The 25155-nt window shown below is 41.5% G+C and overlaps 1 protein-coding gene across 1 annotated transcript in view; it reads right to left on the bottom strand.

The window, feature by feature from the left end:
• The window catches only part of MMS22L (MMS22 like, DNA repair protein), a 131706-nt gene that overhangs the window by 27257 nt on the left and 79294 nt on the right, over positions 1–25155 (bottom strand). Inside the window, exons 15-17 of the mRNA XM_075554749.1 lie at positions 9398–9591; positions 2915–3065; positions 439–590 (exon numbers count right to left, since the gene is read on the bottom strand). Of these exons, the coding sequence (XP_075410864.1) occupies positions 439–590; positions 2915–3065; positions 9398–9591 (497 nt within the window). The remainder of the gene's footprint in view (positions 1–438; positions 591–2914; positions 3066–9397; positions 9592–25155) is intronic.

Below are 25155 nucleotides of genomic sequence, written 5' to 3'. Positions count from 1 at the left end.
AGGAGACAAGTTCCTTTTTCTTTACAAGAGAGAAATGCATCTCATCCCGGGACAGGAAAATAGGAAAAGAAATGGGTTGCAAAAGGAAAAAAAACACCCGCTTACATTCATGCCTAATTATAAATTTACTTCACACATTTTCTATTAATTTGTGTAAGACAATTTAAACACAAGGTGACCACACAGAATGGGAAAAGTGTCACAAAGAAGAAGATGCACTTCCATTGAGTGGATTTTCCCCTCAGCAGCCACACAGGGTTTCCTGACAAGGAAGATGTACAGCAGCAGACAGCTCCGCCTTTTCCCTAGCCAGAGGCTGGCGGGGTTGAACCGGGGAGTTACTGGTGCTCAGTGTCACCCACAGCGTTACGGGGGCTCTTTAAACCTTCAAAGGCACCCCCTCCAACTTACCAGAAAACCAAACCCAAGAACACTCACCTACTTCTTGCTCAGGATTTCCATCAATGAACACATCATCAGGCACAGAGAAATTGTTTATATACATTTGCAAAACACAACGGATCCATGATCTTATAGTGAAGGCTTGAAAAGACACACAGTCTGAATGAGAGAACATGTCACATAACAGGCTGTAAAAATAAATGGAAGATCATTAGACATATATACAGTAATACATCCCCAAGTAGAAATTTATAAGAAAATTAGTCCAACATCCCTCACTCCTAAGTTTCATTTATTTTTCAGACAAGCACAATGCAGGCACGCATTGTTGAAAATGAACACCACAGATATACAGAAAAAGATTTCATTATTAAAAAGCGTTCACGCAAATTCCAGGACACCTGGTTAGCAATCATATACACCTGTTGCCGTCAGGCGCATTCTGGCTCGTCATGACTGTATCGACTAGAACTGCTCCAGAGGGTTTTCACACTGCGAATTTTGAAGAATGCAGACAGCCTCATCTTTCTCCTGCAGGGCAGTTGGGGGTTTGAACTGCTGTCTTTTCAAGCAGTTGTCCAACATTTAACTCCCTCCACCACCCGGGCTCCAGAAATTACATTTATGAAATAATTCTAAAAATGTTACTTTTAAAGTCTTTGAATATGCTGTGGTTGTTGTTAGGTGCTGTCCAGTCAATTTCAAACTTAGTGACTCATGTCAAATAGGGGAGCCGCCCCCTAGAGTCTTCTAAGCTGTAACATTCATGGAGCATATAGCCAAGACTTTCTGCTATGAAGCTGCTAAAGTGGGTCTGAACTGCCAACCTTCTAGTTCATAGCTAAGTCCTTAAGCATTACATCTTAGCTCCTCTGAATGTAACCAAATCTACCACTGACATGAAAGAACTCAGAATGACCATTTATGCCTACATAAGCTTAGCAAAATTACTTATGAACACCACTGAATTTCACTTTCTTCAATTATTAATTATACTCAAGGAAAACCCCAACAAACTCCCTGCTAACAAGTTAAATCCAACTCACAGCAGCCATAAAGGGCAGGGCACACCTGCCTTTGTGAGCTTCTGAGACAGCACCTCTTTCCAGGAGTAGAAAGCCTATGACTAGCATTATTTCAAAAATAAATTATTTTAAACTACTTCAACCCAATTGTAATAATGTAAATCTCCTCATTATAGAATTCTCAAGCTAGAAAAATCTTTAATGTAATTGAAAGTGAACTTTATTTACCCAAGGAGTAAACAGGTACTGAATGACTTGACTTATTAAGCTTTCTTATAAGAACTACCTCAGCAATTGTATCTTCCACATTCAAAGATTGGTAGTGCAGACAAGAACGAATTAGCCTTAGATTTGTGTATTTACTATATTTCCCTTACTTAGATATCCTTATTTAAATCTTCTTGACCACGACACACAATTTCTATTTTACATTTTTCTTGTAGATTTTTTTTCCTTTTGAGGTTATGCAAATCTCTTGTGTAATGTGGCAGGAGACAATTGTGGCTGAGGAAAACCAAGGTTCAGTTCTCAGCAGTACTGTGCCATGCGCATGATCACACAAGTTAAGAGTTAAAATATAAAGATCTAGTTGCCAAAGGAAATGAAAAACAAAACTCAGAGCCATCAAAATGATTCTGACTCACAGTGATATACCTCCTTAGGGTTTCCAAGACTTATAAATCTTGGTAAGGGAGCAGACAGCCCCATCTTTCTAATGCAGTGGCTGGTGGGTTTGAACCATGGGCCTTGAAGCCAGTAGCCCAATGCCTAACCCACAGTGCCACAGACACCTTGTCAAAGAGAATAGTTACCAGTAAGTTTAAAACCACAATACCAATGTGTGTGTTACAATATTAGCTGTATAATTTTTTATAATGCTTAGTGTAGAAAAGGCATTTTTAGAAGACATGAGGGCAGTCATGCAAAAATTTCTGAGAAAGGCCTTAATCAGCAACACTTAAAAAACAAGTTAGCTTTCATAAACGTTCACACTACTTTCATACTACTAGTAGTGTCCAAGTGCTGCTATTTTCAAACAAAAAGAAAACCAGCGATAGTGAGAAATATACGTAGTACAGTGGAATTCTCATTTGTAATGGTTCTTACTTTCCTACAGTACTGATCTATCATGGGCTTATATTACTGCTGTGGCTATAGGTGCTGTTGAGTCAGTACTGACTTAGAGCGACCCTATAGACAGCATAAGGGAACACTGCCCAGTCCTGCACCATCCTTACAATTGTTGCAGTTTATTTTTCAGTCACTGTGTCAACCCATCCCCTAAAGGGTCTTCTTTGTGGGGTGAACCTCTAGTTTTCAAGTATGCTCAGTAAAGGGTCCCTACTGATCTGTGCAGAGTATGTGAGGTCAAGCCTAACTTTTTTCTCTTGTAAAGAGTATTTGGCTACATTTCTTTCAAGACAAATCTGTTTGTTCTTCTGGCCCTCTGTGACAGTAATGTGCATTCCTGAAACAAAAACACTTACCTATTTTGTAGGACATGATTTAAATATCTTGCTACAACTTGGGGCCAGATGATGTCATCCCAACCAAAAAGTCGAAGTATTGCTATAACTGGCTGAGGCTGAAGATCCGAGGGAGCTGTGCTGGGCATGTCCATTGCTAATAAAGTAAAATCTAGATTAAAAATGAGAGAAGCTTATTTGATGATGGGAAAACATTTTTCACTTTTTTCTTTCTCAAAATTGTATCCATATGATGGAATAAAAACAGTTTTAAATAACATAATGTCACATTTAGAAATGTAGAACAAATTCTGAAAACTGAATTCATCTTGTCAAAGAAATTTCTGTAGCATCACCTAATTCTCCAAGAAAAGGTCTAGAATGATCTATCATAGGATTATCATTATGAGTCTATGATGACTCCCTCCCAAGCCTGGCGTTTTTGCTGCTCTGCTTCTCTCTTTCAAGAGAGCATTCACTCTTCTCCGAGTACGCTCAGTTTTGCTTGTCACCTGCCCCGCTGCTCACTCTTGCCTCAGACACGGGCATTCTCTTCATTAAAGAGTGCTCTCCTACAAGCAACTGCGCCCACCTCCTTCAAAATCCACTGAGTCTAGGAATAAGCCTGCCTTGACTAACCGTGCTAAACAAATTGACTTTATTTTGTCATTTCCTAGTTCACCAACTCCATGCAAACTATCTTATGCTCGTCGATAAGTTGTGCATTTGGCACTGTCAATTTGCTGTTGCTGTTTTGTTACATGCCATCAAGTTGGTTCAGACTCACAGCAATTCCATGCAATAGAAAGACACACAGCCCAACCCTGCTCGATTTGCCCAATGCCATCAATCCAACCTTTGATTCCTTGACTGCTGCTTCCACGAACTTGGATTGTGAATCTAAGTAAAATGAAATTCTTGCCAATTGCAGGGATTGTCTCCATTTATCGCAGTGCTGCTGATTGTCCCCACTGGGAGAACTCTGCTTCCTGTTGAGGATTTACTCATCAGTGAATGCTTCCAGTCCTCTTTGTTTTCAGCAAGCAAAACTGTATCACTCACATACAACAGGTTGTTAATGAATCTTCCTCAAATCTTGATGCCACGTTCTTCTTCACATAGTCCAGCAGCATGTAAACAGCTGGCCTTGATTCAGATTCACGAGCACAAACTTCAGGAGCGTTCTTGGAGCTGGCCCGCGTTCCTACTACATGGCCTCAGTTCATTCAGTCTTCCTCTTCTCGAGGACTGCTAAAATAGCTGCTCTCCTCTCTCCACAGTCAGCACCTCCTCTTTCAGCCTTACATTCAGCTAAAGGCGGTACTGAACTTCTTCACAGAGAAATGACAACCACCACAAGTTTGCACCACAAATACTCAGCTGGCTCCATCTGGGCCCATTCACTCAGCTTTCTTTCTGGCTTCTATAGATGAATTGAGGCTATCTTTTTTTTTTTTTTTTAACAACATCCCATCTTTTCTAGGATTAAAAACACACAGAATCTCTGATTTCTTAAAATCTTCCCTCACCCTGGATCAATCCTATCAGAATGATAGACATTCTGATTTATAAATATTGTTCACATGTCCCTAAAAACCAAGAAAGTCAAAATTTATACTCTGACCCAACTTTTTCTAATTTCCCCATCTTTCTTCTTTATGTGGCAACACTGTTTAAAGGCTCTGTGTTTGCAGCCTACAATTCTTTTCAAAGTTTCTCTTGAACTAACTTCAGTTAGGCCTTTCTTTGCCTCACTGTAATTGACCTATTAGCAGAAACTAAATTACTTCCCATTCTGTAAAATGCTCTGCCACTTGGTTTCCACAGTGCCATGGGGCTAGAACAATTAAACACTTGGCTACTTAATTGAAAGGCTTGTAGTTTAAATCCACCCAATAGCTCTGCAAAAGACAAAGATCTATTTTTGTAAAGTTTACAGCCAAGAAAACACTGTGTGGCAGCTCTGTTCTGCCACACGGGGTTCCTATGAGTCAAAACCAGCTTCATGGTGCACAATTATAACAACAACACACTTTCCTAGTTCTTCTCACTGGCATTTTCAGTCTCTGTTCCTGGTTCCTCCTCCTTCTACAAGTGTGAACATCAGCTTTCTTCTAGACGCCCGTCAACCAAGTGTCTTCATTTATATTGTCGAGGACCCCATCCAGTTTCATGGCTTTGAGCAGGACATCTATGTGGACAGGTTCCAAATTTAAATTTCAAGCTTGAACCTGACCTCTTTACTGTACAGTATCAGTATCCAAGGGCCTATTTCTCTACTTGGGTATTTAAAAAATTATGTCCCAAACCAAACTGCTAGCCTTTCCTTGTAAAATCTGCTCCTACTGCAATCTTTCCTACCTCAGCGATGACCTCCGTCTTTAACTGCTGAAACCCCCGACTGGGGTCACCCAGCTGCCCTCTTCATCTATTCTGCTCACCAGACCTCACCCGCTCAGCAAATTCTGCCATCCCTCCTTTCAAAAGACCTTCTCTACCTTTAGATCGTGTTTCTGCGTACACCTTACCACCACTGCTACTGATGAGCCCAAGACACTCATTTCTAGACTGCTATAATAGATTCCTAATTGCCCTCACCTGCCTCTAGTCTATGCTCAACCTCGCAAGTCACAGGGACCGTAACCACCCCTCTGCTCAGATCTTCTGCAGAGCTTCTATCTCAGAGTAAAGCAAAATCCTACAACTGCTTATAAACTGGCCCGATGACTCGTTCTCCATTCTCTTCTGGCCACATATGCGAGCACTCTCTCCTTTTCTCATTCCATGGGTCATTATGGCCTCCGGATACTTATTCTGATGGACACATCAGGCAATTTCCTGTCAGCATCCTCTACATCAGCACTTCTCAACCTGTGGGAAATGACCCCTTTGCGGGGGGGGGGGGGGGGGGGGGGGGTTGAACAACCCTCTCACAGGGGTCACCTACGACCATGGGAAAACACATATTTCCGATGGTCTTAGGACCCGAGACACTGCTCCTCTCTCCGTCTCCAGGCGGATCTGCCCACATGCAGATACGCCCACAGACGAGTACCGGGCGAGAAGACTGTTGCCCATGCCACACCATGCTTCAAGACAAAATTATATTTATTTGTCATGAGAAATATTTCAGTCCCTAATAAAATGATAAAAACTAAGTATTTCACAATATGTAATTACATAGTTTTGTGATTCATCAATATGCTTTAATTATGTTCAATTTGTAACAATCAAAATATATCCTGCATATCAGATATTTACATTATGAGTCATAAGAGTAGCAAAATGACGGTTACGAAGTAGCCACGAAAATAATTTTATAGTTGGGGGACACCACAACACGAGGAACTGTATGAAAGGGTCACGGCATGAGGCAGGTTGAGACCCACTGCTCTCCATAGTGCTTGGTCTCTCAACCGCTTCAGACCTCTGCTCCAGTGCTACTCCATGGGAGAAGCCTCTACCTAAACATCACTCTATTCAGAACTACACCTTGCCCCTGGCTTCTCTAATTTCATCCTCTTCCCTGTTTCCAATGATCTCCACTGCACATAGAACAACTGACCATGCATTTGACCTGTTTCGTGTCTCTCATCCCCCACACCGAAGATAACACTCACGCACACAGGCATTCCTCTCCTTTTGTACACTAGTGTATCCTCAGGGCCAGTAAACACAGGTGTCCCGAGGGTTTCTTAAATAAAATGATCACGGCTATTTCAAAACAAGCCCCAAGCCCGTACATTTTGCATTACTATTTATAGATAATCTACTGTCAGTGCCTAAGACAGCACTGGCCAAACTGAGGAGCTATCTGTGGTGTTTGGGAGTTAGGATGAAGGAAAAATAAATAAGTAACACAGCCTAATTAATAAAGACCGCTTTGTTAAACGGTCACTGCTTTTTTGGTAAATCAATATTTATCTTCTCAAACACTAGAGTCCTTGAAAAGCTGCCACCCTGCCATGATTTGTCAATCTACTACTGTATACAGTCTTGGTTATTGAGGCGTGCTCCCAGATTCAAAGGAACCCTGGTAACACAGTGAGTAAGTGCTCAGCTGCTAGACATAAGGTCATTGGTTTGGAATCAGCAGCTGCTCCACAGGAGACAGATGTGGTCATCTGTAACCAAGAGAATCAGAGAGCCTTCAGGAGCAGTTCTACTCTGTCCTATGAGGTTACCTTCAATCAGAGCCATCTGCATAGGAACAGGTCAGTGGACTCGAATCTAAGATCTTCGAAAACCTTGGCTCTTCGGACATTTTACGTGGTGCTTTTAGCTCAACTTTCCTCATTCACACCAGGAGAAAATAAATCTAAGCTCTACATTTAGATATGTTGCTGTTGCTGGTTGTTAGCAAATGAATAGCTTCCCCACGGTGACCTCAGTGTGAAACAGAGCAGAATTAATTCTCAGGGTGGTGAGGCTGTGACTTTTGGGAAGCAAATGGCCAGGTCTGTCTTTCACCACCACTCTGGGACTTTTGAGTGACCCATGTTTCTGTTAGCATTAAATACTTAACTGTTCACACGGCCCAGCATCTCAAGTGCACTACCCTAACACCAAACTCCATGTTGTCCCGGGGATTCCAATAGAAAGCTACACCAGGACACAGGACAGCAGTCCTGGAGGGTTCCCAAGGCTGCAGATCTTTACAGAAGCACGCTGCCAGACCTTTCTCCCTCAGAGCAGCCGGCAGTCATCAGCCAAATACTCAGACTACCGAGGAGCAAGGGCTCCCCATGTACCGCACCCAAACCAACCTCACTGCCACCGAGTTCATTCCGATGTGAACAAAGCAGCAGTGACTCGGAGAGTTTCTGAGACTAACTCTATACAAAAGTCCACAGTGTCACCTTTCTCCTGAGGAGCTGCTACTCTGAACTACTGTTGACCCTGAGGTGCATCCAAATTCAAGGAGTCACCATGTTTGATTTCTACTATTCTGAGTTAACATTTTTCTGGAAATCACTACTTTGAGAAAGATACTGACCTCGGTGAGTTAGGTTTATTGTGCCAACTAGGCCAAGAGGAATACGTGGGCGGAGTCTGCTCAGGTCGCAGCTTCATTGGAGGGTGATCGAAATGAATGAATGAAGACTGCTGGCCTCCCATCTCTCTCTTGCTCCCTGGTGATGAGACCAGTGTGCTGCTGCTTTAGTTAGTTCCTTGCCTAAACCTGTGTGCTACACTACCTGTGGGCCATGCCAACCCCTAGATCGTGTTGCTAGAGCTTGATGCTCCTTCGAGATCTGCTTCACCACGCTGCTGGTTCGTGCATCACTGGAGCTTGAGGCTGGTAGATCCTGTCCCCATGCGTTGCTTGAGCTCGAAATCGCCAACAGGTCTGCTTCACTAAGCTCCTGTGCGACTGGCTATTGCTGACCCCTCTGCTGTCTGCGGGCAGATTCTGCCTGCCTTGCTTGAGGGAAGACTCTGCTGTCTGCTTCCTTGACCTTGGACCCTGCAGCCAATATGAGTTGAAGGACTTCCAGTATATTAACTGCTCCAAGGAAGTGAGTTAAATTGAACCCTCTGTACTGCTGTGTGGACCAATTAGATGTTATAGTCCTTCTTGCTGTATAAACTTAGCCTCATATATGTATAATCATAAATGTCCTGGTTTTGTTTCTCTATGGAACCCTGCCTAACACAACCTCTTCTCAGGAAATGGCATATATATTTAATGCACCTACATTCAAACTCTTGCCTACAATGTCGGAGTATTCAAAGTCACCTAAAATTGATGGCATAGTGGTCTACACAGTAAACTGGTAGCCACAAGGTCAGCAGTTGGAACTCTCCAGCTGTTCCATGGGAAAAATATGAGGCTGCCTGCTCCCCGAAAGATTTAAAGTCTCTGAAAGCCACGGAGCAGTTCTACTCTGTCAGAGGGCTGCTATAAGACAGAATTGACTTGACGGTAGTGAGTTTGTGCTTTGAAAGCCTACGGATATATCCTTAGGTCAATAATCAAATTAAGTAAAATTGTATCTTAAAATAGAGTAAAGCATGAGTCAGAACACGAACACTCTATATGCAATGTCATTCTGATCTCATCCTCTGGGTGTTGATGTGATGATCATGTTATATTCTTTTGCAATTTAGCCAAAAACTTGATTGTATACCTCAATATATGCTCATACAGCTTAAAAATAAGCTAAGTGAACCGGAATATTCAAATGAAACTTTACTTTCTAAATTTATACCCATAAGAAACCTTATTTGAAGTATATATACAGTCAGTATTTTTAAAGCTGAACTGTATTTTTTCTTTCTAGCACAAAATCATGTAATTTTTTTGCTTTTGTTAGGAAAACAAGAAGATAGCCAAAGAGCTATAATGAAGAAACAGATTACCCTTTTGATAGCTCTGGTTGTTAAAATGTTTATTATATTAGCCCTTTAAAACAAGAATTTGCTACCAGGCAAGGAGAGGTGACAATGACATAGAGAGTCATCAGAAACAGTTACTGAACAGTACATTAGCCACTATGCTACCTGCAGCTGCATCTGCCAGTTGTGAAAGTGGCACGATCTGCGACATTCTCTGGCTCTTCAAAAATGAAAAGAAGTGTCTCCACAGAGCATTAGCAACAGCAGCTAGGTGGCGTTCTTTAGCTGATAATGAAGACTGTACAATTAACTCCACACTCTCCGCTTGAAGTTCCTGACACAATTGTTGATGCATACTCCTAAAAAGAAATAAAAACACAGTTAACATCCAACAAATGCTTAGGGAAACCTTCTTTGGATACATTTTGGGCTTTTTCAAATTTTGTACAATATGAAAACTGAGGGCAACTTTACATAATTGAAACCTTTATGCCAACACATTATGCATCTCGGTTATTTGATGGATGAATGATGGCATATTAAGCACCATAAAGTTAATGTTAATTACTAATGTCAACCATTAATTATATGCTTTTTAATATGTCAGATCTAAATGAGAAACAGGCAGCTTCAGAATGAAGGTCTGCATTTTGCAACATTAGTATGACAAGTGATTTTACTTACAATGTAGACATGAAAATAATTTTTTAAACCATTTTCAACTGAGAGGTGTCGGTCATGAATTATAACAAGAGGAAAATAAGTACATCTGGCCTAGTGTGGTATTTCAAATTAAAGTCTTTTCTGTGTTTAGAAAACCATACAGGAATAGTGCTAGCATACAAAATGCCTGCCCAAAACAAGCACACTCATTTTCACATCATAGACAACAATAAACAGTTAACAAGTTACTTGTCCCCATAAAATAATCCATGAAAGCAATATACTGCTCCAAATTGTGATTCATCATTTGCTATTCTCCTTTGCTTCATCCAACTGAAAACCTCGACATTTCTAGCTGTTAACAGAAACATGACTGCAGAACACTGAGGTTCCAAGAGTAGAAGCTAACCACGGTGCTCTTTAGAGGCGAGCGTGGCAAGACTGGTCCGCCACACGCTGGACATCCTGTCAGGAGAGAGCAGCAGTTCCTAGAAGAGGCCACCATGTGCGGCGAAGTGGAGGGCAGCGAGAAAGAGGAAGGCCCTCGTGAGATGGACTGACCCAGTGGCTGCAGCAACGACAAGGCAGGCATAGGAACAATGGTGAGGATGTGTAAGACGCAGCAGTGCTTCATTCTGTTGTGCGTCAGGCCACTCACTGAGGGTTGGAACCGACTCCAATGGCCCCTAGCAACAACGCGGCGTAAAAGAGGAAAGTGCCAAGCGATTTTCCCAGTAATCTGGAATAGAGAACATGTATGCAACGAACCCAGAATCAATCACCTGACTACTTAAAACCAAATGTACGATCATGTTACTGTTCTCATTAAAAAAAAATTAGTGCCTCAAATGAAAATGGACATAAATGTAAGAGTATCATCTTTACCTTAAGTTTTTCCAACTTTATCAAAAGCAGGAAAATTATTTCTTTCAACAGTAATAGTATTCCGTTAAGGAAAATCATTAGTGGTTACAATGAGAAGGAAGGGTTACATTTACTCCAAAGACCTTGTGTTTTCCAGTTTATGTGTCGCAGGAATGGACAGAACAGTGTGCTCCCTAGCGCATGCACCTAGAGCAACCCTACGGAAAGATCGGCTTGTTTTTTATGTGCCCCATGACTACGCATAGGTGAGTAAACATTATAAGCATAAATTAGATAACTTCAAGACTCAGCCCTTTATATTGGAATTCTTGGATAATCATGTGGCTATAATAAATATCACCCAATATTAAAAAAAATGTACACATGCCAAGGAAAAGAGAATACTAGCAAGCAATTCTCCTAAAAGCTAACCAAGCATCTGTTGTCTGCTCTGACTCCTGTGTAAAAATATACCTGAGACACTTCAACTTGCAACGAGAGCACCATCTCATGTGCTTTCCCCTTAAGTAGGATTTCTCTCAAAGGCCCATGTGTAAAAACATACCTGAGACACTTTCAACGTGAACTAGCAACTGGAGTACCATCTCAGGTGCTTCAGCTCTGAGTAGGATTAATATCAAACCACGGAAACTTACTCAACTACCAACATCAACATAGTAAAATTCCTCAGAACATTTCGATACACCAAAGTCCAAGTAAAATAATACCACTATTCTCTTTATTCCTTATAGCTTTTTCAAAGTATATTAGTTTTGACGGATGATATGCAACATACAGTAGGGTGGCAAGAACAGATCTGGCACCTCACTCTTCCTAAATAAGCCATTTTCTTCACCTAAGTAAAAGCTGTCCCCTGGGAAGGGGTAACATTTATGATTCGTCCTGGTGTGTCAGTAGATCTTTTCATTTAAGTATCAGAAAACCCTGAGATGGGTATCGCTAACCCTTTTTGTACATGAAGCAAAATAAGAAAAAAATCGGAACATCCATATAAAGTGATACCTTGGTTGTAGAACTTGGTTGTAATACATGGTGCACTCCAAATTTCTGTTTGAACCCCGCAAAGTCCAAGAACTGAATCTATTTTCCCATAACAGTGGCATACTGAATAATTGGTCCTGAGGGCCCCAAACGACACTTATAAAGTCATTTTTCCAGGACTTTCAATCACTGTGGAGGTGTTTAACCATCTTGGATATCCCTGTCTCGGTCATGACATCACCATCTGGTTAATCCAAAGTGAGCAATAGGCCTCTTGGATGGTCTGGGTGCTTTGTTTTGTGGATAACGATTTCACACCTTCTGCCACATTAGTCGCTTGGTCATTTTTTGTTTTTAATGTTGGTGACGTAGTTAGCCATGCTGTATTCAGCCGTCAAATCAGAGAAGCCGCCGCCCGATTCGAATCTGGCAACGATTTCGTTCTGTTACAGTTCTCCTAGCTTTACTGCTGGTGTCCCTAACTTTCTTTGGAACCATGATTACAATATTCAACACACATTAAGGGTAACAAAAGCCCAATGACAAATGTTTTAACACAAGTGCTATATGTTGTCTGAGCAGGAGTCGAACTTTGAAGGAAGGGTCACACCCCTCTAGGTCCGTGGGGAGACGTGACGTGTGACTCACTCTTGTCACTCTTCTCCCATGCAGGTTTTTCAAGTTGGATTTTCGGTTCGACTACCAAGCAGTTGCAAACACGGAGCAGATTTTTATTTGAATTTTCCTGTTCGGGTAATGAAAAGTTTGCACTTAGAGCCTTTGGACAACCAAGGTATCATTGTTAGACAGCAGTGCTGATGACATGGATGCTAAGTCATATGCCCCAAGGTCACATGGTTAGAAGGTCTGCACCCATTATCTGAACCCCTATTGCACTCTGGTGTCCATACTTTCATCTTATGCACCAAGAGACACACACACGCACACACCCATATAAAGGATTAATCGATCCCTGTGCAAGCTTTGCTCCCCCTATTAGGTTAAAGACATTCTAGCACAATTAAGAACACAAAAAAGCTACAAGAACCACGTGTAACAGTCTTTTTGAAGAGCCAAGGGTGAAACCAGCATTGAATAGGAGGGAAGACTATCAGAAAAGACACCAGGATAATGTGTACTCAAGGCAATATGGAGAACAGCCAACAAATACACATCACCCTAGACCTCTCCAGAATGCCAAGTTAAGGCACCAAGGGATTATAACTAGGACCTACCACAGGACGGGGGTTCCTATCTGGAAAAAGAAAGAGAAAGAAAAAAAAATAAGCTAGTGATGAAATTCAGAGAGGTACCATTAACCCAGCAAAAAACAAGTTTCAATTAAGTCTGAGACACTGACATGAAGGCGGACTTGTTCTGGAAATGTGCATCCACTTAGTATTTTGGAGTTGGAAGAAGCTATATCTTCTGTGAATATGCAGAACTTCTGCTAGATATTTTAAATGTTCAAGCTCTTTATTATTTGGATGAGAAGGATTATCTGCTTTTTTTAACTCAAAACAAGGCAGTTGAAGACCTTATAATAATTGCTCTAAACACGAAGAAGTCAGGGTGATAAGTAGGAGTCTGAACAGAAAATAAAATTTTTGTATTATAGCCAAAATAGTGGGACATAACCATTTCTTCTGGAGCAGAAAACAAATTATGCAAGCATAACTGAAAAATAAATTAACGCATTACATATGATCACCACCTAAAGTATATTTACAAAAATGCAAATATTAAAAGATGGTCCTAGAGATAGCAAGATAAAAGAAAACACAAAATATGTCTGAAACATCATGTTGCTACTGAGTTGATTCTGGCCCAGAGCAACCTCGAACAGAGAAAAACTGGCCTGGCCTGTAGCTTCCAAAGCTATATCTTCATGGAAGCAGATTGCCACAGCTTTCTCCAATACAGCAGCTGTAAGCACCAACCCAAAGGCACTCAGCTCAGATTCTGTGGGCCAGCAAACACAGTTCCCTGATGCAGGTGCCCGTTGGGAGTCAAACCAGCAAGCCTCAGCCCAAAGGCACTCAGCTCCACTTCTGTGGGTCAGCTAGTCCAACTTCCCCCAATGAAGTGCTCAGAGGCACACAAACCAGTCTTCCGTACAAACGCAATCGGCTTTATTTGCTCCCTAGGTTGGGAAGTCCATCACACTATTCCATGCTCTGGCTCCTGGCTCTGCTGCTGCTCCTCTGACGGTTTAGCGATCTTTCGGATTCAGGAAGTTCACTGTATATGGATCTTGGGTCCAGAGGATGTGCTTCACTCCTGACTCTTGCTGGTAGAGTTCCCTCCTCCTGCTTCTCCGAAGGCTTATTTTATATGCAGTAGAATGGCACTCCAGGGAATTCTGTTAACAATTACTCACTGGTGAATCCTATCAATCTTTCCCCCTACCGTCTAATCCAGCGGTTCTCAACCTGTGGATCATGACCCCTTTGGGGGTGGGGTGTCACACAAGCCTTTCACAGTGGTCACCCGATTCATAGCAGTAGCAACGAGAATAATTTTATGGTTTGGGGGGGGGATCACTACAACAGGAGGAACTGTTATTAAAGGGTCATGGCATTAGAAAGGTTGAAAACCACTGTTCTCATCAGACCCATATTTGGTGGTAGTTCGAAACTTTGGTTAGAAGAGTTACAATAATTCACTGCCCTTGCACATATTAATTCCACTCTCCTAAACGCTAGTAGAATGGCCATTTCTTCATTTGTTGCTAGAGATATTCAGTAAATGGAAGCATTATTACAGTCAACCAAAAATCTCATATTTACTGAAACTGTACACCAGCCTAGCCTAGGCTCTTGCTCTGAGCTGTTATTAACTAATTCAATCCTAGAATTGCCTGCATTTTATGTACACAGACGAGCGAATTTCCCAGGCCATGTTGTAGAGGCAGGATTTGAACCCAGAAAGTCAGTCCAGTTTCCAAGGCTAAAGTAGTAATCATCATGCCACAGTTGTTTCATGTGTTAGCCTGGGCTGACTAGAGAACGAATTCACACACGCGTGTGTGTGTGAGGGAGAAATTTATATCAAAGAGCAATTATACATTAAGAAACGATCCCAGTTCAGATCAAGCCTCTAAGTCCAATATTACCCAATATGCCGATACTACTCGATAGATTCCAGATCAAATCCCAAAGTCCAATATTAACCCACTTGTCAATACCATTCCATAAATTCCTCTTTGGACTCACACAGCCATGAAATGACACCGAACACAGGAAGATCAGACCAGCAGGTAGAAAGTCTTGTGGATCCAGTGGTGATGGAAGCATCTTAGCCCTGGCATGGGAATCCATGTGGCTCCTCTAGCTCCAGGGCTCTGGTTCTATCAGCAGAGCTCCATGTGGCTTGTCAACAGGAATGTCCCCCCTCCAGGGAGGAAGATAGGATTTCCAGAATCCTCAGGAGAAGGCCATGCTCACACAGAGGTCTCATTGACTATGACCTGATTGACAGGCTAGACTCCACCTTCTTTGCAAGTTGACAGATTATGTAACTGCGACATTTCAAATACCAAATAAATAATCCATGTTTCAAATGTCACAATGCTATATTCTCTCATTCACATGGTAAATTCCTAATAAAGGCAGAGTGCTACAAAGCAGTATAACAGCCAATCCAGGTGCACACACATGAAAAATTTGACACTCCTGGGAAGTGCCAGCCATTGTATGGAGATTCCAAAGGTCAATGATGTGTGATTATTTAATATGTTCTGGTAGCCCACAGTTGAATTAATTTTCAAGAATGGGGAATGAGAATAAATCAGGAATGTAGTAATAAACCTACCAAACCAAGCATGGCTATAGCAAGGCAGTCTTGTGATTTTATACAATTAAATATGAGGTTTCTTGCCTTTACCCCAAAACCAATGGTTACCATTAGTATGGAAGTAATATCAATAAAAACAATGACTTACAGAAATATCCCTTGTGTTAATCTTGTGCTCACATTTACAGGTGATTATGCATCTCTTAGAGGAGCACTGGTGGTGATGTTGGGGAAGCAGTGGGAGTGCTAACTGTGAGGTCAGCAGTTCATACCCACCAGCCACTCTTCAGGAGAAAGTTGAGGCTGACTGCTCCTGTAAAGATTTACAAAGCTTCGGGAAGCAGATATAGGATTGTTATGAGTCGAAATCAACTCGATAGCAATGGGTTTGCTTTTTGGTTATGTATCTCTAATCAGTTTGGTTTTTTTAGTTATATTTTATGGTGCACTTGTAACACAGACCTACACCTCAGTAGTTCTCAATTCTGACCATCAATCAAAATCCTCTGAAGACTTCTCTAAAAAAACAAATGACCTAGTGGCACTCAAGATCTTAGTACACCTTTAGGGTTGGGACCCAAGTCTACTGTCTGTTTTAAATTTGAACCCAATCGCCTAAGATTCTATAGGCTGCTGCTAGTTCATCTCTGAGGAGTAGGTGCTCCCCTGGAATTAACCCTATGGGGTTGACTAAGAAGGCCTGGTGGTAGGGGCAGTGGTACAGCGCTTGGCTGATAAATGAAAGGTCGATGGTTGGATCCTAACAGCTGGTCCTGGAAGACAGATAGGGCAGTTGGCTTCTGTAAAGATGAATCAAAATCAAATGAGCTCATTGCCAGTGGAGTCAATTCTGAGTGCCCCTATATAACAGCACATAACTGTACCAGAACATCTCTCAGGCTGCACATCCTGATGGGAGTAGATCACTCCACATTTCTCATGCAGAGTGGCTGGTGGGGTACCAGCTTTGTGGTGAGCAGCCAGGAGCTTAACCACAGTACCACCACAGCTCCTTCCATAAAGATTACAGCCTTTGAACCTGGAAGGAGCCACTGATTTATGTCTTATAGGGTCACTATGAATCAGAAACAAGTTTATGTAAGTGGGTACAAGTTTAGGATGAAATGAACAAAGTTAAGAATAGGCATGATTATTCAGTAACAGTAATGGCTATATTTATTGAATGTATCCCATTTAATTCTTGTAATATATAGGAAATCAGCTATAGAACTTTGAGCTGCACTTGGAGTAGCAACTTCAATTTCATGTGGAATTCTAGAAGAGCACCGAGAACTACTTCTCAATCCTGTAGGCAAAACTGTAAAACAAACTACAGGTTTTACAATGATTCCGAGAATAAAAGATCCTTGAGGCAAGCAGAAGAAAATGGACAGATTAGAGTGTCAAAGGAGAGGTAATGGCTGGCCACCAGGCAAAAAGGAAAAATGCAAGACCACAAAGGTATATGACAGCCTTGGTTCATTTTCTCCCAATTCAACATGTGTAAATTTCATGTGCAATGGATGATAGATATATAAAAGTAACTAGATAAAATCTCGGTCCTTTTTGGGCTTACATTCTTAAATAAACGTATAAAGTATGACATAAGAGGTACTGGTAAGCTTTAGGGATAAATAGCCAGGTAAGGGGATGAGTCAGAAGGGATAATATTTCAACTAGGATGATCAGGAAATACTTTGATAATATAATATTTGAGCAAACCTAAATAAAGCAATAGAAGAAAGCTTATCTCAGGAAAAAGACATTCCTGGAGAAAAGACACAAACAGCAGGTGCTAAGTTACTGAGGCTGCCCTCCTTTCCAGAGTTCAAAGAATGAAGCCAGTGGGGCTGGCACGCCAGGCCACTGTGACGGAAGCACAGCAGATGGAGTATATGAGTCAGTAGGGCCCCAGATCATGTGTTGCTGTTGTTCTGTGGTGTCGAATCAGTCCGAGCTCAGAGCCACCCAATGTACAACTGAACCAAACCCTACCCGGTCCTGCACCACACCATCGTCAAAATCGCTGTTACGTTGGAATCTATTGGCACAGCCTCCGTGTCAAGCCATCTTCTTGGGAGTCTGTTTCACCGACCCTCTATTTTACCAAGCTTGGTGTCATTTTCCAGGACCACTTCCCCTATAGCATATCCCCCGTAATAAGAAGTTTCACTATGCTGGCTCCTAAGGAGCTTCCCAAGAGATACCTCTTCATTCTTTCCCAGCCCACAGTATATTCAATACTCTTCACCAACACAGTAATTTCAAGGCATCGATTCTTCTTTGGTCTTATTCCTCCTTCTGCTTTCACATCTACACAAGTGGAATGACAATGCCGTCGTTTGGGGCAGGCCCACTTTAGTCATCAAAGTGACGTACTTGTTTTTTCACACTTTAAAGAGACCTTTGCTGCAGATTTCCCCAAAGGCAACATGTAAGTTGATTTTTTTTTTTTTTTACTGTGGATCCATGTCAGATGAACTCCTTGACAATGTCAACATTTTCTGCATGTCTCATGAGACTGCTTGTTGGTCCAGTAGGGAGGATATTTTATTTCTTCAGTGTGAAGGTGTCATCCATTCTGAAGGCTGCAATCTTTGAGCTACATCATCGATAAGCACTTCAAAATCTATTCATTTTCAGCATACAAGGTGTGTCATCTGCATACCGCAGATTAGTCTTCTTCCAACCTTGATGCTATGTTTTCCAGCTTCTTGGAGTATTTGCTCAATAATAATGGCGGGTACTAAGTATGGTGAAACACTAAGATCCAGATACACAAACCTTTCCTGATTCAAAAGTACGTAGTATCCTCTGGTTCCGTTTGAGCAATTGCCTCTGGGTGTTTGTATTGTTTCCGCGTGAGAACACTTAAGTGCCCTGGAATTCCCACGCTTTGCAACTTTATCAATAATTCATTGTGATCCATACAGTAGAATGTTTTTGCATGGTCCAGAAAGCTCAGGTAAACCTCTTTCTTGTATTCTCTGCTTTCAGCCCAGATCTACCTGACACCCCTCGGGCCACATCCTCTTCTTAACCCAGTTTGATTTCTGGCAGGCCAGTTATGTAAAGTCTTGGAAGCCATGGGAAAGACTGTGGATAAAACCAAAATGGAGCGACAAGCCAGGAAAGCAGGAGCATCCCTTAATTTACATCTTAAAATTAACACATTAAAGAATAAGGTGTTTGGAAATGAAAATGAAAACAACCATTCTAGCTATAATGGCATTTTTACATGAACATTAAAAACAACAATCCAAACCCACTGACATCATGTCTATGTCAACTCATAATGCCCCTACATAGGGTTTCCAAGGTTGTGAACCTTTCAGTTCCGAAGCTGTAAATCTAGACAGCCTCATCTTTCTCCTGCAGGACAGCTGGTGGGTCAGAACCTCCAGCCTGGTGGTCAGAAGTCTGTAGTTTACCTGATCGCGCCACAGAAGTGTTGTTGTGAGAAACTGCTGGAGTCAGTTGCAACTCAAAGTGACCCTGTGAACACAGAACCAAGCACCCCCAGGTCTGCACCGTCCTCACCATCCACTGTTCTTCTGTTTGAGCCCAGTGTTGTAGCCACTGTGTCCGTCCATCTTGTTGAGTGCCTTCCTCTTTTCTGTTGCCTCCTTCACTTTACAAAGCCTCCTGTTCTTCTCCAGGGACTGGTCTTCCTAATAACAGGTCCAAAGGATGTGAGAACAAGTCTCAGCATCCTTGCCTCTAAGGTCTACCTCTACCTAGGCTGCACAAGATCTCTTTAAAGTTCTGAGAAGCAAGGATGATACTTTGTGGGCTGAGGTGCACCTGACCCAGGCCATGGTAATATATATATATGAAATCCTTTTATCAGGGGCTCTTACAACTCTTGTTAAAATCCATATATCAATTGTATCCGACATATGTGTACATATATTCCATTGTTCTTTTCTAGACATTTAGTTTCCATCGAGCCTTTGGGATCAGCTCCTCTTTTTATCCCTCCCTCCTCCTCACCCCCCATGGTATTTTTTAATAACCTCATATGCATGTGAAAATTGGACAGGAACATTAGAGGATAATGAAATTAATAATAAAAATGGAACATCATTTGTTCAATTACAGTTACTTTCTTCATTTAATTTTATTAGATGTTAATTTGTTGTCAGTCACTGTGTCTGATGCCAGAAACATAAAAATGACTAAAGTGGATTCTGTTGTCAAAAAACAAACAAACCCCACCCCCATCCAAAGACCGGTTTGACAATAGTAAGGAGCCACTAAAAAAGTTTGACTTGGGGAGTGATGCAATTAAAGCAGTAATGCAGGAAAGAAAGAAGAACTAGTAAGAAATTTAAGAATCTATAAACATCTGTGGTTGAGCTAATATGCAATTTGATAGGTTTTATGAGATAAGAGCAACAGAAATTATTTAGCATTTTATGAAAAAGAGTGCTGTCATTGATAAAGTTTGGTTTTTTAGGGAGGTAGGGATAAGAAACTGGAAGTGAAGAGGTAGAGTTAATTGGTATAGAAGAATATAATTTGTTTTAGAAACATGAAATTTAAGTACCAATGTGTAAGAAATTTTTTAAAATCAGGACCTAGAGTCCAAGAGTACATTTATTCTCAAGAACTAGTCTGCCTCATACCTCCGTTCATTTGCATGAACACTTCACTGCCTATTAACATGAGTCACGATGGGTATCACTGTCTGAATATTGTTCTTGCTCTTAAAGCATGCACAGTTCAATAGAAACAGGCAAGAAGAATTCACCAAATGCATTAAGTGCTAACATGGAAGGATGTACAGACTGCTATAATGAATAAGAAAAGTAACAGTACAAATCGGGGTTCAACACAGGCTTGTTGGAGGAGACACATCATTGCCAAATTATGGAAGTTGTATTACCTAATTGGAAAACGATGCAAAAATAGTTTCAGGAAGTTGAAACAAGTAAAGCATAGAAGGAATTTGAATGACACTGAGGGAAAATCCCAAAGTTAGCATTAACCAGAGGTCAAGGGCACAAGTCATGGGAAATGTAACTGGAGTATTAATGAGGAACAAGTCATGAAGGGTCGTGCCATCCATAAGTAAAGAATGTCTATGGGAGTGACAAAAATACAATTTATAAACTCGACTGTTTGCTCCCAATATACACTAGAATTTTAAGGACTGACTGGTGTCCTAATATATCCAAACAGTCAAATACTACAAAACCAGTGAGTATGTGGATGAGGGGGTACGCCCCCAAAATGAAGCTCATTTGTTTTTTTGATGTGAGGGGGATAGTACATTTGGAGTGTGTTCCACCAGGTCACACTGTTAATCAAGCTTTCTATCTAGAGGTTCTGAAAAGACTGCGTAACACTGTGCCACAAAAAAGGCCTGATTTGTGGCAGATGGGGACTAATTTTGCCACCACAATGCATCTACTCATGTAGCCATCTCAGTGTGCCAGTTTTTGACAGAAAACAGTATACCTCTCTTACCCCATGCACCTTACCCACCTGACCTCCCTCCATGTGACTTCTTTTTGTTTCCATTAACGAAGAGAGACACGAAAGCACAGCAATTTGGTGAGGAACAAAATGTCAGCTATGTTTGAAAATCTTTCCAAGAATGGCATAGCAGATTTGACAAATGTATTAAATGTAATGGAGAGTACTTTGAAGGTGATAAGGTTGTTTTGTTAAAAAAATTCAATATATAGCTTGGGGGTGGTGTTTCTGGCTTTTTTGGGTACCCCTTTTAATGTATGTGATTTAGCATATGAGTATATGTATGTGATTTAGTGTATGAATAACCATATAACCTAAGCTACTCATGACAACGCATGGTTGAGACACACCCACCCACATTTCCAATGCCTGAATTCCACCCTACACACGTAACTAATCAGAGTAAGCAGGGAAGACCAATCTAAGCATGTCTGAACAACAAGCAGTAATGTTATTACCACACCACACTTCTCAGCAAATAAGCATTCTACTGCACTGTCCTAGTCGAACAGGGTTTTCTGCACTTCTGTTTTTGCAATTTATTTTGTGTTTGGGAAACAGTTTCAACCTATAATCAAAACAATCATTCTGAACATAAAACAAAGGACCAAAGAGAAAGCATCATGCTGGATGGAAAGTTTTAGGTTTTACAGCACAAGATGTCTTCAAAAATATGGTTGAGGATAAAGACTACCACCGAGGCTTGACTGGAGCCGTGAGCAGTGGCCATGTCTGAAGTCCAATAACACTGAAAACCATCCTGGAGGAGAGGCCACAGGGAGCAGGCGGCACTTGGGCCAATGAGCCCTGCTCAGTCTGTCGTTCAGCCATTCCATAAGAAATTACAGCCAGGCAGTTGTCATGACTTAGGGACCTGTTAAATTTCCATGCATATGAACTCAAGTCAATGTTTTAGATGCCACCATCTAAATATTATCCTTGCTCTCAAAGCATGTACATTTCAATAGCAATCACCACCCAACCATGACGACTCATTTCCAAAGGGGTTATGCTACAACACCCCTGTACTGCATATATTCTGTTACTGCTCTCATTTCAAGGAATTAATCCTCCAAATTCAATAGCAAATATATGTGTACACGGTTACGGATGAAAGTGAGAGAGGAGAGATTATAGATTCAATATGAAATTAGTCAGTTTCCAGAGTTGCCTGCTGCAAGATCGTAAGTTATGCATGGGTAAGATCACAGATCACAATTCAGGATCTTTGTCCTTGGCGTTAAAGGTACACATAGGTGAGACTTTGTAGTCTCTCAATGGAATTTATAATCCCATGTGGTCATAATGCTTTTTTTGGATTTTAAATATGGGTCTCTTCCTCTTCAACTGCAAATTAAAAGACAAGTTAACAAAATATTGGCATGGAGTCAATTCCAACTCATGAGCAAGCACATATGTACTAGATCTTATACCTAAAATCCATAAGCTAAATTATGAATAGAATTCTCATACAAGAAGGTGGGAGGTGGGGGCAGTTCTTAAGGCTTAGTGGCCCCAAAAAAGGGAAATCAGCATACATTTATTCACAATCTAAGCCAATATTTTAGAATAGAGATCTCCAATCTGATTTAGTAGCAACAGAGCCAATTATTGGTGGAATTAAATCCCCTCTGCTCTCATTTTCCTCTTCCTTCTCTCTTTCTCCATCATTCCATCATTTATTGAACACTATGGTAATTGTAAAACCTGGCCACTAATTCTTGGATACTCTTCCCCTCTTCCCCCCAAAATGTAGGGTCTATCTCCATTCCACCTGAGTTTGGCATATTTAAACTGCTTTGACCAATAGCGTGCTACAGAGGTGCCACTGTGTGACATCCAAGGGTTACTAATTAAAAGCCATGGGGCTCTGGATTTATTCACTGGGAAAACTTACACTTGGAGCCTTGGGCAGCTATCATGTATGAAGTCCAATTACCCTGAACCCATCCTGCAGGAGGGATCACAGGTAGCAGATAGCACTCGGGCCAACGCTCCCAGCTGTCTGTCATTCGGCCACTCTAGTTCAGTCCAAACATGTGAGTGAAGAAGTTACCCAGGTTCCTCTTGCCGCAGCTTTTCCAGCAAGCCTTCTAAATTACCCCCAGGTATTGAATCACCCTAGATGAGGCCCCAGCTGTGCTACAGCAGAAATGAGTGATTCGTGCTCTCTAAATGTCTGACCTATAGAGTCCAAGAGCATAATAAAAGGACTGGTTTTCACACTGCAACTTTTGGCATCGCTTATTATACTTTTCTAAAAGGTGCCATTATATGGTACACATATACACAATGAGGAAAAACACTTTGAGTAAGCATAAAGGAATTGATACTCTGGTGGGGGTTGGAAGACACAGGGCTTTCATGCAAATGAGAACCAGACTAACAAAAACAATAGCTTCTTCATCGTCAGTATATACTGCCTAGAGTTCCTAGATGGTGCAGAAGGCTAAGATGCTTGGCTGCTAACCCAAAGGTTGCACAGTGCAGTCTCCCCCGGAGGCCGCAGTCCACCTCAGGAGAGTGGCCAGGGTTGGACTTGCAGAACATCGGCCACCGACACCCTACATTGTTGGCACTACGGGAGGAGGGGTCAAAATCAGGTTGCCAGGGAAAAGAGCCCTGGCTGCTTCTTGAAGGACACAAACGGTTAAGGAGATGGAGCTATTTTCTAAAGGGGACTGGTATCTGAAAGACAAACTTATCAGACAAAATAGCTGTTTTATACTTCCTAGGAGCTCCCCACAACTTTATAGAACTCCTAGACTCTCATTTTTTAGAAGAGCAAAATGCAAAAGTAAGGATCATCTGTAGAAATACAACATTAGTTATTTTATCACCTGTCCAGCACAGGCCATCTAAATCAAATATATATATTAAGAAGTTTTACGTGCATTACCATATTTACTGTAATCAAATTTTGTTCACTTCCTTTTGCATTTATAGTTCACTAATATTGTTCAGGTATTCTTAGGAATGATCTTCACTTTAATTTTCATTGGGTATGATCAGGAGCCCTAGTGACGTCGTGGTTACACGTTAGGCTGTGATCTGCAAGGTCCGCGGTTCAAACTCACCAGCTGTTCCAGGGAGCGAGAAGGGCCTTCTATGTCATAAACAGTGACAGACTCAAACTCATACGAACAGTTCTACCCTGTCAATGGGGTCGCTGAGTTGCCACAGACTCAATGGCAGTGCGTTTTGATTCTGTTTGTTTTTGAAGGAGCGTTGGTGGCATAATGAGTGACATGTTAGCTGCCAACCACAAGGTAAGCAGTTGGAACTCACCAGCTGCTCCCAGGGAGAGAGATGAGGCTGTCTGCTTCCATAAAGGTGTACAGCTTTAGAAGCCCGCCGGGGCAGTTCTAGTCTGTCCTATGGAGTCATCATGCGTCAGAATCAACTTGATGACAGAGAATTGAATTAAGAGTTACTGTTTTTAAAGATGACACTACTAAGAATACCATCTTTTAAAGCTAAGGTAATAAAATCACCTTCCCAAACAGCTTAACCCCCCTCACTTCAGCAGGGTCTCTGACAATCCACGGCACCTCTCTCTAACTACAGCTGAGATCATTATTTCCATCGGGTCAATACTGACTCATGGCCACCCCCTGTGGGCTTACGAGACTGTAACTGTTTACAGGAGTAAAAAGCCCAGTTTTTCTCGAGGAGCTGCTGGCAGTTTCGAGCTGCCCACAATGTGGATTGCAGTCCAATGCTTAACCACTACAGCACCAGGGCTCCTTGTATCTCCTCTTACTAGATGCATTCTGTTACTTTGTGTTTTGCTTCCATAGAATACAAGGGTCATTTGTAAAGACTCAAAACATTTTTGAGGTCAAATACTGCACAACAAGTAAGCTAGGACTAAATTCCATTTGTGAGCACTTTTTCCTAATTGGTGGTAATAATTCCTGAAAAGAGTCTAATGGTAATGATGACTGATGCTTAACTCCAGCAACCCAAATGTTCCTGTCACAGTGGAATTTGCTCCATAATTTACCTTAATGGACTAGGTATATCAATAAATACTGAAAATGTCCAGTGTCTCTCTTTCTCCCTTCCATTTAAATCAAATCCAACTCTATGTCAACAGATTGTACCAATGTATAATT

The sequence above is a fragment of the Tenrec ecaudatus genome, chromosome 7, assembly GCF_050624435.1.
Source record: "Tenrec ecaudatus isolate mTenEca1 chromosome 7, mTenEca1.hap1, whole genome shotgun sequence".
NCBI lineage: Eukaryota > Metazoa > Chordata > Mammalia > Afrosoricida > Tenrecidae > Tenrec > Tenrec ecaudatus.
The sequence above is the reverse complement of the archived record's forward strand: the minus strand, read 5'-3'. Positions and strand labels throughout refer to the sequence as shown.